This window comes from Panthera leo, chromosome B3 (assembly GCF_018350215.1).
Source record: "Panthera leo isolate Ple1 chromosome B3, P.leo_Ple1_pat1.1, whole genome shotgun sequence".
NCBI classification, from domain to species: domain Eukaryota; kingdom Metazoa; phylum Chordata; class Mammalia; order Carnivora; family Felidae; genus Panthera; species Panthera leo.
Genome location: NC_056684.1, coordinates 105113535 through 105126694, shown reverse-complemented (window position 1 = coordinate 105126694; position 13160 = coordinate 105113535). Strand labels below are relative to the sequence as shown.

General features: G+C 48.2%; 1 protein-coding gene across 2 annotated transcripts; it reads right to left on the bottom strand.

The window, feature by feature from the left end:
- Positions 1-436: 436 nt before the first annotated feature.
- On the bottom strand, positions 437-9249 carry DACT1 (dishevelled binding antagonist of beta catenin 1). 2 transcript variants are annotated; one of them, XM_042943380.1, is made up of 4 exons: positions 8792-9249; positions 6442-6574; positions 5555-5710; positions 437-2333 (listed from the first exon to the last, which is right to left on the bottom strand). In XM_042943380.1, exons 1-4 carry the CDS (start codon positions 9134-9136, stop codon positions 445-447), a joined length of 2523 nt encoding a protein of 840 aa, XP_042799314.1. In that variant the 5' UTR covers positions 9137-9249; the 3' UTR covers positions 437-444. The 2 variants fall into 2 exon arrangements, with proteins under 2 accessions (XP_042799314.1, XP_042799315.1); XM_042943381.1 differs by having other exon boundaries at positions 437-2222.
- Positions 9250-13160: the final 3911 nt, after the last annotated feature.

The following is a 13160-nucleotide window of genomic DNA, read 5'->3' as shown; positions in this document are numbered from 1 at the left end:
TGTATGTGATGCCTCTCAACCGGAAAACTCTCGTGGAGACACTGCCCTAAAGACCCAAGAAGCAAATGTATGTCCTAAATTCCATCCACCTGACCTTCAGGTCAAAAGTAATCTGAATCTCATCCCAGTAAGACTTGAGCATCGAAACCTGCGCCTTCACCGATGCTCAGAGTATTTCAAATAAAAATCACCTGCTACCACAAAACTCGTTCACTACCACCACCAGCAAAACTCAGTATTTACTCCTAACCAGCAAAACATTCTTTACCTTCCATTAAAGGCACTAGTGTCCCTACATGATGAAGACGAGACATAATTTACCTCAACAAAAGGAAAAGCATTCCAGGGAACTGTCACACAGAAAAAGAAGTCGCCACCTTGCTCCTGGGTAACTAGACAACAGCCCATCCTCCCCCCCCCCCGCCCCCCCCACAATGATGTCCCTCAAACGGTCGTCATCAGTTTCAGGGAGCCGGACCGAAAGCGGAGGATCTTCTTCTTGAGGTTATGGGAAGCCTTGATTTTGACAAAGGTTTTCGTGGGGTTGCCGTGGAGGTCTGGGCCTGCGACCGCCTGGATGGGGAGAGTCTGCACGAACTGGGACCAGATGAGGCCCCCGCTCTCCTCGGAGTCACTGGAGCTCGTGCTGTCGCCCGCGAACTCCCCCTCGCTCACGCTGGACTCGCTGTCCCCGAAGCAGTTGGTGGTGTAGTTGCTGCGCTCGTCCTCGCTGGTGTCCAGCACGGTGGAGTGGAAGAGCGACTCGCACTCGGCCGAGTACTCCGAGTCGCTGGCCACGTAAGCGTAGGGGCTGGCGTAGGGCAGCGGCACGGCGGCGGGGTACAGCCCCACGTGCTCGCGCCGGCCGCGCCGCGACCGCCGCAGGGCCTCTTCCAGGGACACCTCCGCGGCCGAGCGCCAGCGCCGCGAGTCGGTTCGCTTGTGCTTGGGCTTGGCCACCAGCGCCTCCCGGCCGTGGCCGTGCGCCCTGGCCGCCCCCGCCCTGTGGCCCCCAGCCAGCGGCCGGCTGGGGAGGCCCGCCTCGGGCTGGCCGCCCCCGCCCTTCCTGCCCCGCGACGAGGCCTTCCTGAGCTTCTTATTTGTATCCACGTCGTCGGGGAACCGGCACTTCTTGCCGGCCGCGCGGCTCTTCTCCCTCACGGCGGGCAGCGCGCCGTCCGGCCCGTGGAGGGCCTGGGCCCGGTGCTTCGGGCCGCAGCCCCGCGGCCCGGCCGCCGTCCGGGCGCCGCGATGGGGCCGGCCGCCGGGCTGCGGGCCCGGGCCCGACTGCGCCTTCACGGGGGGCGCTTCCTCCAGGCTCTGCGAAGAGGAGCCCTCGCTCTTGAAATCCAGCGCGGGCCGCTCCTCCACCGCGAAAGCCGCGGCCAGCAGCGCCGCGGGGGCGACAGGGGGCGCTGCCGGAGGGGCGGGCGGCAGGCCGCCTTTCTGGGACACCTTTTTCAGCGGCTGCCCAGCTTTGTTCTCCTGCGGCGGGGCCGGGCCCCTCCCAGGGCTCTCCTTCGGAGAGGCAGCGAGGACCTGAATGCTGTCTCTGGGGGAGTCCCCCGTCACAGCGGCGGGCCCCCGAGCGTGTTCCTGCGAAGCTGGCTTGGCATTCTTGGGCAGATGCTTACTTGGAAGTTCAGTGGCAGCGCCCTCCGGCGGGGACAACCTCTTACTTTCCAGTGGTTCGGCCTTTGAGTCTTTGGACCACTGCTTCGGCGGGGAGAACGTCCCACTGTCCAAAGAAGGGCCTCCGCCAGGGGGCAAAAGCACCTGTTTGGGATTCTTAAGGTTCCCGCTGTTGCCCTGTAAGACGCCCCCGGTCACTCTGATACAAACGCTCCCGTTCCTCAGAAGACCCTTCGTGGGGTCAGCGTTCACACTGGTTCTTGGTTTGTTGGTCCTTACGGGGTGTGTTTTTTTCTGGACCAGGCTCAGAATGTAGCCGTCCATTTTCTTACTGGACGAAGGATGGGGAGCAGACCACAAACTGCTTGGAGATGGTAAGGAAGTGGCTGTCTTGATGGCGTCCGGCTCAGATCCATCACAGATGTCACCGGCATGGTTACCAAGCCTCTCCTCTTCCCTCAGAGGGTTGCCCGTCAGGCAAAGGAGAAACATGGGGCTCTGCACGGCCACGGCGTGAAGCGGACTGGGATAGCGATACACATCGTTCCCGTTTTTAGACACCAGATCACACTGGTACTTGGGATGCACATCTGCAATGACACCAAGGGAATTAAATTGTGATGTAGAGGGGGAACGGCAAACCGCCCCTGAGGCCTGGTCTTCGCAGCGGCCTTCTTTGTATTCCAACCGTCCTATGAGATCTGAAAAACATTTAAAGGATACACTCTGAAGAACTGAATCGGTCAGCACCAGCTTGACTCAGGCCAATTTCTACGAAAACACACTCACTGGGGGAGAGACAGAATGCTAAAGAATCAACAACTATTCCTACAAGCTGTTCTAGGTTTTTTTTGTCTTGTTTTGTTTTTTAATGTTTATTTTTGAGAGAGAGAGAGAGCGGGGGAGGGGCAGAGAGAAAGGGAGACAGAATCCGAAACCGGTTCCAGGCTCCAGGCTGTCAGCACAGAGCCCAACGCGGGGTTCCAAGTCACGAACCATGACGTCATGACCTGAGCCAAAGTCAGAGGCTTAACTGACTGAGCCACCCAGGCGCCCCTTTTTTAAAAAGAATTTTTTTAATGTTTATTTATTTTTGAGAGACAGAGAGAGAGAGCAATCTGCTCTACAGCCCATACTATTGGATGAGGGAAACAAATATTTAACAAAGATATTTGTAACAAGATATGATACATCCTCCATCCTCCGAGGGAAAAATATTCAGCCATTAAAAATCCTTTCAAACTATTGAATAATACGGGGATATGCTTTAAAGGTTAGTGAAAAGCATGATATAATACCAGACTATGATTACAATTTTAGCCAGACTATATATGTGAAGAAAGAAAGTCTGAGATGAAGCACCCCAAGATGCCAATACCACTGCAGTGTAGTGAGAAAGCAAGTGAGATTTACTTTCTTCTTCGTTTTCTATTTTCTAAATTTTCAGTAAGTATGCACTGCATTTATAACTAGGAAAAAAAACCCTTATTTTTTGAGTCATTCTTTCTCTGGGCCCTCTGTGTTCTATTCTTGGTTTCCTTTTGAAATACTGCAGATAAACTGTACTTTCTCTGAGCTTTCTCCTCATATTCTTTTTTTTTTTTTTTTTTTAGGCTCAATTCTTAATGACATATGTTCGAGTATAACAGTCAGTTGAAAGGTCAAAGAAACTGATCAAATTTCACTGGAGAGTAACCAAACGTAAATAATAATCACTTTATATTTTTAAGAATGACACTAAAAAATAAGGCAATATTTTTTAATTTTTTTTTTACATTTATTTATTTTTGAGACACAGAGAGACAGAGCACAAGTGGGAAGGCGCAGAGAGAAAAGGAGACAGAATCTGCAGCAGGCTCCAGGCTCTGAGCTGTCAGAACAGAGCCCGACGTGGGGCTCGAACTCACAAACTATGAGATCATGACCTGAGCCGAAGTTGGACGCTCAATCAACCGAGCCATCCAGGCGCCCCAATAAGGCAATATTTTTAACTGGGAAGGAATTCTTGATACGGTTTTAAGAGATTGAGCTGTTGTATTAATGAATAAATTTTCACATCTCAAAAATGTAAATGCCAAAATACAATGAAATCAAGCTTTCTTGCTGAATTAAATGATTTTGATGTCTTTCCTTGGTGACTGTTGTAAATATCAAATCCCTTTAATGAACTTAGAGAAAATCAAAGTTTTTATCACTACTTAAGATATCCTGTATTATATTTATTCACTCAAATATTGAAAACTTACTATGTGCCGGATTCTATGTAAATTATTTAAGTTAAGGGAAAGCTCCATGACCTTCAATGATAATTAGAAGTCCTGGGGAAAAATACAGTCTGGACCCAGTAATGATACGATTCATTTGTAAAGCAAAGATTATTATAATATAAAATGTGCTGTGTCCCTACCCCCCACCTCCACTCCCAATAGCTTACGGCAACAAGGAGAAGAAACCTTTCTAGCTAATATCGTCGCTCATCTTTCCTCCTGTACTACCATATACTCGCCCTACTTAAAGCATTGCCCTACATTTACCCACACTTTACTATTCTGTCCCTTTTCCCAACTTACAGTTAAGGAACAAGACAGACATCTCAGTCTCCAAGGCCCAGTACAACTGTCTCAATTATGTGAAGATGTGGCATTTGGGACATCAGGAGTCTGTCTTCAAAGAAAACCTATACCAAACGCCTTTAATGGGTTTTAAAGTTTCCCTCTGAAACCAGATCTGCAGAGTGAAGGGGAGCAATTACCAATGAACTTGAGGCCTAGACACTCTAGATAACACAGATGTGTGCTTCCCCAAATGATTGCTGCTGACAGCACAGTGTACAAACTCAAAGACACCAGCCACTTAGCAGCCTCAGTTGTTTGGCGTTATGTTTGCATTGCTTGGATCTCAAAAGTTCAGCCTTAGGCCCAAGTGGAGAACACAGACAAACCAAGGGTGCAGTGACTTGCGCTATAGCACCTACAGCTCTCCATATCCTCTCTGCTCTTCTGAGGAATCACAGTAAAGCAAAACTAAGAAAGGAGTCCCAAGTTTCAGCAACAATTCTGCCATTCAGAAAATGAGGAGCCCCTGGAGAACTGTTTTATAAAACCAAATTCCTCCTCTGTTCAATGAGAAGGTTGAACACAGAAATTTCTGAATTCCTAGTGTGCTGGGAAAACATGGACCTGACAACTGGTCCTGAGCTTGAATCCTGCCTCTGCCACTCGCTAGTATATTAACCTTAAACAATGAACCTGTTAATTAACCTAACTAGACCTCATTTTTCTGACATACAAACGGGAGCTAACAAGACTTGCACACCCTGCAGAACTACTGGGAGGATTCAAAGGAGATAAATATATGCAGAGCATCCAGTACGTGTTTGACACATAGTGGAAATGCAGAAACTTCCAATACCGACAAGAGCATGACTCTCTCCTGAGGTCACTCCAAGGATAGCCCAAAGTGGAAACAACGGCACATGGCCTACGGGAATCTCATCCCACCCACCTCCTAAAAGAAAAGACAAGCTGCCATCACGCAAGACATTCTGGAGAATGTGGAGGGACCACTGCTCCCTGAAGTGCCAAGCAGCCTGACAGACATATTTAACTTACTGTAAGCTTTAGCTTTAAATGATTATAAAAAAAAGAGATCCAAAGTGGCTTTCCAAAGAAATACAAACAAGTCAAACTCACAGCAAAGGCTCACAAACAGAGCTCAAGACCTATAACATTGGGACAGGATTTCTAAAGAGAAGCTGTCTTGCTACCATCACAATATAAAGCTATGTCATGAAACGTAGCAAGTTGATGAACTTCTCTGACCTTTTGTTTTTCTGTCAGTAGAAGGGGTTAAAGCTAGATAACCGTTAAGGGCCTTTCACCTTTTCCAGCTAAAAATGTCTATCAATTCTAAAAAGTCTTACCTGCAGATTTGGGGCAACCATCTGAGATAGTCAAGGTTGCCTCCAAGGGGCTGCAAAAGCAGGTGCTGGAATGACAACTGGATAAACACTCACTGAAGACCGAGTTAGAGGAATTGGAAAGGGATCCTGAAGCCCCATCACTCAGCTCATAAAACCCTACAAATAAAAACACCATTTGGAATTAAGATCATGTCAAGCAATAGCATACATTTGTGTTTAAAAGGAAAAGGGTTAATCATCTAGAAAAGGTAGGAAGGGGACACTGGTGGGGTGGGGAGCGATTCTGGTTCACTGGATTTAGTGTGAATTTCAAGTTTTATTTCAAGTAATCCTTAGGAAAAGGCAAAGAGCCCATATCTATGGATACATTTCAAAGCTACTCTCACCCTCAAAATGACCTGCCTTTTTGACCCCACCTTTAAAGATGTGCAAGGAAAGAGACTTAGATCTGTCAAAGCCCCAACTTTATCATGACTGTTTCAGAAAGAATAATTTGAAGAAAAAAATCTATTTAAGGAGCCAAATGGCTTAAAAGAAGAAGAAGAAGAAAAAAAAAACTTTTGAAGTGGTCTCAGGAAGTTGAAGTGTGACTAATTTTCTAGCCCAGTTCTGACTTTCTCAAGTTTCAAAGGAGGACTGCTCTTCCAGAAATTTGAATAGAAGCTTTTATTTTTAAACTCAGGAGACTCCAGTCAGATCAATCTCATTATTAGAAATTTGGTCATCTGGTTTTATTTCCCTCTCATACAACTGAATGGCAGACTGCTTTTTTTTATTCTCTCTGCACTAGAAACAAACTCCATTGCCTTTTGCAGGTGTGGGAAAGTTAAACAGTGGAATGAAGTAGAACTCAAGTGCAGAATTCTGTCCTAGTGTCACACACTCACCTGAGCTGGGCCGACTGTCTGTCTCCAGGTGCTCTTCAGATGTCTTTTCTACATCCAGTCTCAGGTCACTTATCTGCTTGTCAAGTTCTTGCAACTGATTCAACAAACCAGCATCTCTTCTCCTCAAACAATTCTGATTGGGGGGGGGGGGGCAGAAATGAACACATTTTGGTGACAAAGAATCAGAAAGTCTGCTCTAAGTACTCAAATTGCCATTTGGAAAGTTCACTAAATCTTCCAAAACCAAAACTTTTACTGGATGACCTGAAATTAAAAAAACAAACAAACAAAAACACACAAAAAACAAAACAAAACAAAAAAACCTTCAAGAATATGTCCTATGTTTCATTTCACTTTCTCACATTTTGCGGTGCTATAAAATTTCTTCATAAAAACAGGACTTGCTTTTTGTTTCAACTTATACAAACTCACTTTGTATAGGTTAAGGATAAGAAAACACAATGAGGTTCTTTTAAATCCTCTATGTACACCCAATTTCTTGCAAAACAGTGCTTCACAGCAGACTCTTTAATTTGAAGTCAGAGTGTAACAGATTCCCTACAATACACTATACTCTTACTTAGGTGAGATTTTCTGGCCAAATGTCCTGCAGAGTTTTGTCTTCTCTTAGTTGCTTTGTGGGGTTTAATCAGTCTTAGGGCCTTTGAAAGCGAGAAACGAATACTAATAGCCAGTGCCAAGTATAATGTGAGCTAGCAAAATCCAAAACCCTCAAGGGAAGGTCCATCAAGATTTGAACTCAACTCAGGTTTCCAAAGATGACAGATCTGTAGTGCTAACTCACACTGCCACCTAGTGCTTCCTATTGCTGGAAAAGCAAAAGGACTAAAAAGGCATCTGGTTCAAATCGCGAATGCCAAGTCTACAAATGAAAATAGTACCACAAACACTGACTGGACTGAAATTCTCCTGACATGCTGCCTTGCTCCCCTCCAGGGGACAACAGGAATGTGCCACTCACAATCTTGAGATTCGTGAAGACAAAAAGGGGCTATTGTAAAAGACAATGCACAAAAATGTCAATGACAAGGGATCACCAGCAAGAATGGAGTCAAACCAATGTTACATGCACATCTGGTCGGCGACCAAAGAAAAGGTAAAATGCCAAATAGGTATTGTACAAAGCAGGATACATCCTTGAAAAACAGATGTAACAGGAGTATCTATTCCTCCTGTCTGTCCTTTGATTTAAAAAGCTTGTAGACAAAAACCTTATATGCCTTTTGACTACAATGAGTTTCTTCAGGAGACATGAACCACAGTAAAAGTACTGTGATGCTGAGAGACAGAGAGGGAGAGACTGGAGAGAGAAATTATCTGAAAAGAGATAATACAAGAAACCCTTTGACAAATAACCACACGGCATCACTATGTTCGCTGTTGTAGGAGGAGGGACGTTATCTAGCATGCGTCTAGTTTCAGACAGTATCACATGGCCAAAAAAAGATTTTTTTTCTCTCTTTTCAAAACTACATTTTTGAGGTCACCGTAACAAAGCTGCCGCCATTATTCTGAGGCGGGGTCAAAAGCTGTTCATCAATACATTAAGCGCCAAAGTTCTTTTCCTTCCCCGTTAACGAAGATGGCACAGGATGGCTGGCTGAGACGCTGACGGAAATCCAGTAAGATAAACGCTGTCTTAAGAGCAGGTTCTCTCTTCTTCCCCCTCCACCACCAGTCACATAAAATATGAGGGGACGGGGCACTTTCCCCAGCCAAATTTCTATCATTTGCATCTGTGTTAGCTGCTTCATACAAAGGGTTTCTATATGAAATTAAGCAGCAGCCCGGGCAAAAGCTGGCATGCGGGGGAGAGCCCTGGGAGTGGCAGGGCGCCCTACGGGAGCTTCCGCGTAATCGTAAAATTCTGCATTGGACAGTTAACCTCGCCACAAGCCCCCTCCTCGGCTTTTGTCCCTTCTCGGCGGGAGGACACGAAGCTAAGACCTCCAAAAGATAGGGTATTTTAAAGGAGGGTTTGCAAACATTCGGGGAGAGGGGCGTTGCATTCGTCGAAGTGGAGAGATTTGAAGGTTACAACCAGGCGACTCCAAGAATCCCGAAGGCAGAGCGGGAGGGGAGGGCTGCCACCCCTCCCGGCAATCCGCGCGGGGTCGCCAGCCCCTCACCTGACACAAAGCGGGGACACGCCAGGAACGCGTGGGCGACGGCGGCCCACGCGCCGCGCGCGCCCACGCAGGAATGGGGGTCCCGGAACGTGGAGCGTCTCCCCGGCCAGAGGCGCCCTCACGCCCACCCCCAGGCCACCTGCCCGAACCCCAGTCCCCGTGCAGGGACAGCCGTGCCCCTTCCTCCAGGCACCGCTTACCAACTGCTTCCGCAGCAGCAAGATATTCTCTTCCAAGAACTTCTCCTCCAGGCGGCTGCGCTGCGCCGCCTCCCCCGGCAGCTCCCCAGCGCGGGGCGCAGCGCTCCCCGCGCCCCCGGCGCCACGCAGGGCACCCCGGACCAGCAGCTCCTGGCGCTGGCGCAGGTACTCCAGCTCCGCCAGCCCGGCCAGCGTGGCCTCCTGCCGCTCCCGGGTGCGCTGCCGCTCCGTGTCCGCCTCGCCCTTCTCCCGCCAGCGCCCCTCGGGCTCCGCCGCGCGCGGCTCGCCCCGGGCCGGCGCCTGCGGCTCCAGCTCCCTCGCCGTCCCGGCCGCACTCGGCTTCATGGCCCCCACCCCTGCAGGAGCGCCCGTCACCGCAGCCGGGCCGCCCGGGCGGAGGAGCGGGCGCTAGGGCTGCGGCCGGGGGCTCATGCCGCCCCCGAGTCGGGGCGCAGCGACGGGGCGACAGCCAGAAGCGCCCGGGACCCGCTCGCGGCCGCGGGCTGCAGCCGTCCGGGCCCGGGCGGCGCCGTCCGCTGTCGCCGCGCGTCCCTCGCCGCGGCCCCGCAGCTGATAACGCCCTGCTCGGCGCTACGTCACGCGCGGCGGCCCGGCAAACCCCCGCCTGGCGCCCGCCTCCCCGCGCCGGCCCCTCCGCTCCGAGGCCCGCTCCCCCAAGCTTCCCCCTCTCCTGTCAGGGGCGCCGCTGGCGCTCAGCGCCGGCCTCCTCCTCGCTAGGCCCTCCCCGCTCCTCCCTCTCTCCTCCCCCGCTCTTCCCGCGGGCCTCCTCGCCCCCTTTTCGGGTTTACTGCACCCAATTTTTTGCCTCGCTCCTTATTGGTTCTTTTCCCCTCGCACAAAGCAAGGGGCGAGCGCCTCGAGCCCCAGCATCCTGTTACAGTCGGCCTCGCAGGCAGGGTCGCGAAGGGACGCGGCAGTTGGGCTCCCCAGAGAACTTTCTGAAACTCGACCGAGTTGCAGCACACAATCTTAACCCTTTCCCCCCACGTCCACTGTTCACATCCACTCACACCGATTTCGCTTTCTTTCACCTTGCCGAGCAAGGTACTGAGAGTGCATTCAAAGACCGTTTCTTTGGCTCCGCTCTGTAAAGACAGGCAATACCCAAAGCACAGTGCGATGTCGTTCTAAAACTGTCTCAGTCTTAGTTTTGTTGCTGTTTTATCTTTTCACGAAAGGCATATAAAATTAGGCAGGAGGATGTCGCTGTAAAGCCAGGGGTTGCATCCATTCTTTCACAAGCCTGGGGTTTCATGTGTGTGCGCGCGCGCGCCTGCGCGCTTTGGTTTTTGTTTGGGCTTTTTATTGTTGTTATTTGCTATCTTGGGCAAACACAAGAGCTCAGACTCCGAAATCAGGCTGTCTGAATGTGAATCCTGTTCCAGCCTTGACTAGCTGTGCAAGCAAGTTACTTCGCCTCTCTATGCCTCTCTTTCCCCAACCGTAAAATGGAGCTACTAACAGAACCTGCCTGTTCTAAGAATTACATTATATAAGTATAAGCAATATACTGTTATAAGTATAAGTAATGTACATTACTGTTATAAGTAATATACATTATATAATATGTATTTGTGGGGCGGGGTGAGCGTGTGCGTTTACAACGTGGCAAGCTCGTAGATAGTAAGGATTATATGAGTTGTGGCTTCTCCCCCCCCCCCCCCCCACTCCAGAGAGACCTATAAACTTTCCCCCTGAAGTAGCATTTGTGGTATGGTCACCTCTGTCCCTCTTAGACACAGGGAATTTCAGTGGGATAGAGAGGTCTGGAAATGCCACTAGCTGGCTTGTCTATGGAAAAGCAACGTATCTGTTTTAAAAAGCAATACATCAAAAAGCCTCATAAATTAAATCCAACAAGCTACAATCTGCTGAAGTTCAGGCAAAGTGCTGTGTGAAGGAATGCATCCTATATCATTATGTCAGACTCGACCACCGCTGCCCAGCTGCCCCTTCTACCCTGTGTGGTCTAACCCTCCCTCCAAGATCAGTTCACTTCCCTCTTCTGCACTCTGGTTAATTGCATGAATATCTGATTCTTACCAAATGCTATTTGTTTGGTTATTTATCTGGGTGTGTACATACATATCTATGTATGTAGAGTTTTATGTGTATTTCTTCTCTCCAATTATGTTATAAAAATTGCCTGAAGGCAGAGACTGTTTTAATACCCTCTTAGTATTACCATACTCAAAACAGTGCCTTGCAAGGATCCAACTGATGTTCTCTAGAGACTCAAAAAAATGGAGGTTGATTGTAAATTGTTTCTACCTTAACATACTATCTAAATTAATAGCACCCATTTAATCTCTGCGACAAGTAGAATCAACTCAATACTTACTGAAAACAAAACAAAACAAAAATACAAAAGTTCCCTTGCCACCCTCCACTGACCTCTCCATTGCTGTCCCTCACAGACATAAAAGAAACTATAACTACAACCATGATTCATAATTAACAAGGTTGTTTATCAGGTCTAAAAACAGAATTCTGTTCAAGTGTTCATCAGCATACAAAATCACTTCTATTCAGGTCACCTCTTCTTTATGCCAACTGTGTGCCAAACACTTTTCTCGGTAACACAGGAACTAATTTTCTTCCATAACTTCAGTGAGGCGCTGAGGAATAATGACAGATCCTGCATGCCAAAGGCCACTCACCCACGTCCTCATCATTGTCTCATTCTATTAATTTCTAAGCAAGCTTCCTGCTTTCTAGCTCTGAATTAGATTCCTTTTGGCTGGGTGGAGTCTATTATTGTGGCCTGGGTTATGTCACACATCGACAACTATATTTATATAGTTGAGGGGGGAGAAAAGCTGAAACATGTTTTACACCCTACTAATAAATCTTGCTGGAGCAGACAGACAAGTCGCTGTGTCTCGGAACCTCCCCCCCATCCCACCCCCTCCCCACCAAATGCCACTTGGAGCTGGCTCATTAGTCCCAAGCAAACCATTTGCCATAACAGCTTGTACATCTCCATGAAAAAGTGTTCCCAGCTAGTTTAAGTATTAAAACTAACCTATTCAAATGGTTCCACCAGTAAAATGGTCACAAATAGGAAAAAGAGGTTATGCTTTCCAAAGTATCCATTACACATTAATAAATAATGCTGTTCATTCACATGCCAGTTAAAACAAACTTGGGCCGTCAAGTGAAATTAGAAGCAAGGAGCTCAATGCTGGAGCTCTTTGTTTGTGTAGGTTGTTTTGTTTTGTTTTGTTTTTTTCTGAAAACTCCCAATGTCATCAGATTAAGTGTGACTAGCTGGGTTGCCCCTATTCTCTTCTTAACGGCCAAATTTTCTCCTCTCCAGTCTAGGCCTGGCTTTTCCTTCCTCTTTGATTCTTTGTTTTGGTGGCAGGTATTCCGGAGGCAGTTGAAGGTAATCACCCACTGCTCACAGCTCCCTTCTGCTGCCAGAAGGATCTCACTTCCTCCTACTGTTTTGATTTTTTCTTTCTCTACTTTTTAAAGCAGGTGCTGGGTGCTTCTTCCTCCACGGATGCTACTTTGTTATCTCCTTTCTAGTATTGGTCAGCCCTAGTTAGTTCTTTTGCTTCCACGCCCCACCCAAGCCTCAGTTTCTCAGAAAAGCTGTTAGTCCCCAGTCTGAGAGTGTGGCACTCAAGATGGAGTGGATCTGCCACCTGGGGCACCTGGGGGGTAAGATTAAAGTTGCTAACATGGAAAAGTCTTGACTCAATATGTCGTAGTTGGGTAGTTTATGCTTCAACATATTTCCTGGGCACAGCCAGGAAGAGTCCCTCAGATCACACAGTCTGACCCTTTGCCCTTGGGCAGAACCCTCCCACCAGCACCCCCACCAAAGTCTCAGAATCCTACAAATGCCTTCTCCACCAGTGAACATTCTACTGCAGCCGGGAAAAATAAGGAGCATCAATTGCACGTTTTGCTCTCCGGCAAAGCAACAAAATGATGCCTTGCAGCTTTTATGGCCAAACAAACACAAATGATGTAATTGGGAAAAGCTGTCTCCAAATAGGAGGGAGAAAAATAAAGGGCAATCCTTTGAGTTGGGGTGATGACCACCATTCGAGGGTCTGGGATCAAAGCTCCAGCCAGACATCAAAGCCTATTTGAGTCTAATGCCAAAAGAGCCACAGTGAATTAAACTTCATATATAAACTAATTATAGCTTGACCCCACAATCAGTCTTCAGTGAGCACATAGGGGAAAGAAAGCAGACATTGAAACAAAGGATCAAGAAAAAGGAAAAGTTGGTAGCAAAACTGGGCAACATCATGGCCCTGACCACTTTAAAACTCTTTTGAGGGCAGGGGGGAATCAGGGAATGGTGGTGGAAAGAGCAAACTTGTGACAA